The sequence below is a fragment of the Alosa sapidissima genome, chromosome 3 (genome assembly GCF_018492685.1).
Source record: "Alosa sapidissima isolate fAloSap1 chromosome 3, fAloSap1.pri, whole genome shotgun sequence".
Taxonomy (NCBI): domain Eukaryota; kingdom Metazoa; phylum Chordata; class Actinopteri; order Clupeiformes; family Clupeidae; genus Alosa; species Alosa sapidissima.
Genome location: NC_055959.1, coordinates 27914998 through 27917497, shown reverse-complemented (window position 1 = coordinate 27917497; position 2500 = coordinate 27914998). Strand labels below are relative to the sequence as shown.

The 2500-nt window shown below is 46.0% G+C and overlaps 1 protein-coding gene across 1 annotated transcript in view; it reads left to right on the top strand.

The window, feature by feature from the left end:
* The window catches only part of vat1 (vesicle amine transport 1), a 22995-nt gene that overhangs the window by 13992 nt on the left and 6503 nt on the right, over positions 1 to 2500 (top strand). Inside the window, exon 3 of the mRNA XM_042086412.1 lies at positions 1917 to 2087. Within this exon, the coding sequence (XP_041942346.1) occupies positions 1917 to 2087 (171 nt within the window). The remainder of the gene's footprint in view (positions 1 to 1916; positions 2088 to 2500) is intronic.

The following is a 2500-nucleotide window of genomic DNA, read 5'->3' as shown; positions in this document are numbered from 1 at the left end:
AGTGGTTCATCAAGGGTGAACGGCACTTCTGCATTTGCTTCGCGGCCCTCTATTGGCTATAACCGCACTATGTACGTTTGCCAGATCGGGTAGTGGATCTGTAGTTCGATGAAATGAGACATAAGAAACTACAAATTTGACTTGCATGATGTTGCAATACATCGTACTTTCATAAAATCATGCAACATATTCTACCTTGTCTATGGACATCGTTATTTGCAAAGCCGTTGCTGGATAAACAAATAGCATGCGTGCGACAGAGGAAAAGTTCTTTGGTGTTGCTTTAAAGTAATATGCCAATTTTGGGGGAATTCAGCTTATTTGCTTTCTGTCCCAGAGTTAGACAAGATGATACATAACCCCCTATTCTCTGTGTGTGCAATAACCCAGGTTGACACCGTTAGCTTAGCTTAGCATTATTCACTGGAAGTGGGTTACACCAGCTAGCCTATAGTTACAGTAAAAGGGAGGTACAGGCTAACTGGTGTAACCCACTTTCAGTGAATTAGTGAGTTAGGCACAGAGCTTATTTCCTAGAACTTGGCATGTTCCTTTAAAAGTGTCAGTGGTAAGAGGTAAGACAGCATGTGAATAATGCAAGGGTGAGTGAGAAAGAATGTGTGTGTGTGTGTGCGTGTGTGTGTGTGTGTGTGTGTGTGTGTGTGTGCACGCGTGAGAATGTGTGTGTGTGTGTGTGTGTGTGTGCGTGTGTGCGTGTGTGCGTGCGTTTGTGTGTGTCGGGAGGGGTATTGGCAGTGTTACAGCTGATCTTGTGATGGAGGCTCTACAGTCACAAGGGCAGCTGACCTCCCCAATATCCCCTTGTCTGCCCATCCATACATTCATTACTGCTGGGGAAATGACCAGGAGGCAGTTGGAGAGGGGCACTGACAGAGGAGGGAGGAGTGTGCCAATGTCTCTCTCTCTCTCTCTCTCTCTCTACTGCTCTCACTAGAACACATACGCAGTCTGATGCATGCACACCTGTGGATTTGTTGAGAGTTGTATGGAGAGAAAATGGTGGCTTTGGCAGAGCAAGTTTCTATGGCAACAGAAACTTGGCTCACCTCTGGCATTCAAAGCGTAGAGGGAAGAGGGAGTGTATCGACACGTGTGTGTGTGTGTGTGTCTGTGTGTGTGTGTGTGTGTGTCAGTCAGCTGTGTGTGTGTGTGTGTGTGAGAGAGAGAGAGAGAGAAAGAGAGAGAGATTTATACTAGCCTCAGATAAACCTTGCCCTTTACAGGGTTTCAACCGTCAACCTTTAGTCAATGTGTGTGTGTGTGTGTGTGTGTGTGTGTGTGTGTGTGTGTGTGTGTGTGTGTGTGTGCACGCGCACGCATGTGTATGAGCATTAATGTTTGTGAATGTTGAGTAGCAGCAGTAATGTGATTGTGTGGTGCGTTGTCCCCATTCGCCTCTCATCAAGATGGAGGCATCTTTCCTTTTGGAGTCGCAGACAGTAAACAGTGCAAATAACATTTAATTGAAGCCATACAGCCATACATGGACACTCAACCCAATCACATTCACACAATCACCTGCTCGGGTAGACTGAATGTCACTGTCATCAGCTGAGTTTCATTCTGTGGTTGTTGTTAAGGAGACAACAATTTCTCTTTCTTTCTCCTCTCTGTCCTACATGCCACACACACACAGAGACACACACTCACACACATACACACAGACACACACACACACACACACACACACACACACAGACCTACACACACACACACACACACACACACACACACACACACACAAACACACACACACACACACACACACAATACATAGCCTTAAGGAGGCCTTGACACATGTGATTCAATAATGGGAAATTAAATGCCAAATCTCTCTCTCTCCCTGCACCCCCCCCCCCCAATACTCTCTCTCTCCTTCCCTTCACCTCTCTCAGGTGGGGTGGGGATCGCTGCCACCCAGATGTGCCGTACGGTGAAGGACGTGACTGTGTTCGGCACGGCGTCAGCCAGCAAGCATGAGGTCATCACCGAGGGCGGTGTCACGCACGCCATCGACTACCGGACAAAGGACTACGTGGAAGAGGTCCGCAAGATCAGCCCTAAAGGTGAGCCTCGTTCCATCTCATCTCACATCAACGCTGACCCCTTGCATAAGGTCAGTGGTCAGAAGTCAAGTCCTGCTCCAGCCTCAAAGGAAGGAGCCAAGGGACTAGCCAGACATCAAGCACTCCATGAACCTTGTGATAAGGAAATGAAGATTAGCATTTATACCGGACAAAACAGACGCGTGTTATATTGAACTACTGTTTCATTCATATAATCCACAGAGTTATCTGACATTACCATTGGGTATAACCATTGTATAAAAACAAACAAAATAAAGAAACAAAATAAAACAAAACAAAATCAAGAAACAAAATGTGGAGCAGCTCTTCCACCCTCAAATCTAAAGAAAATGTCGTTCACCAGAATATTTTCAGATCAGTTTCAGTCAGTTTTTTACAAAGCTCATCATAAT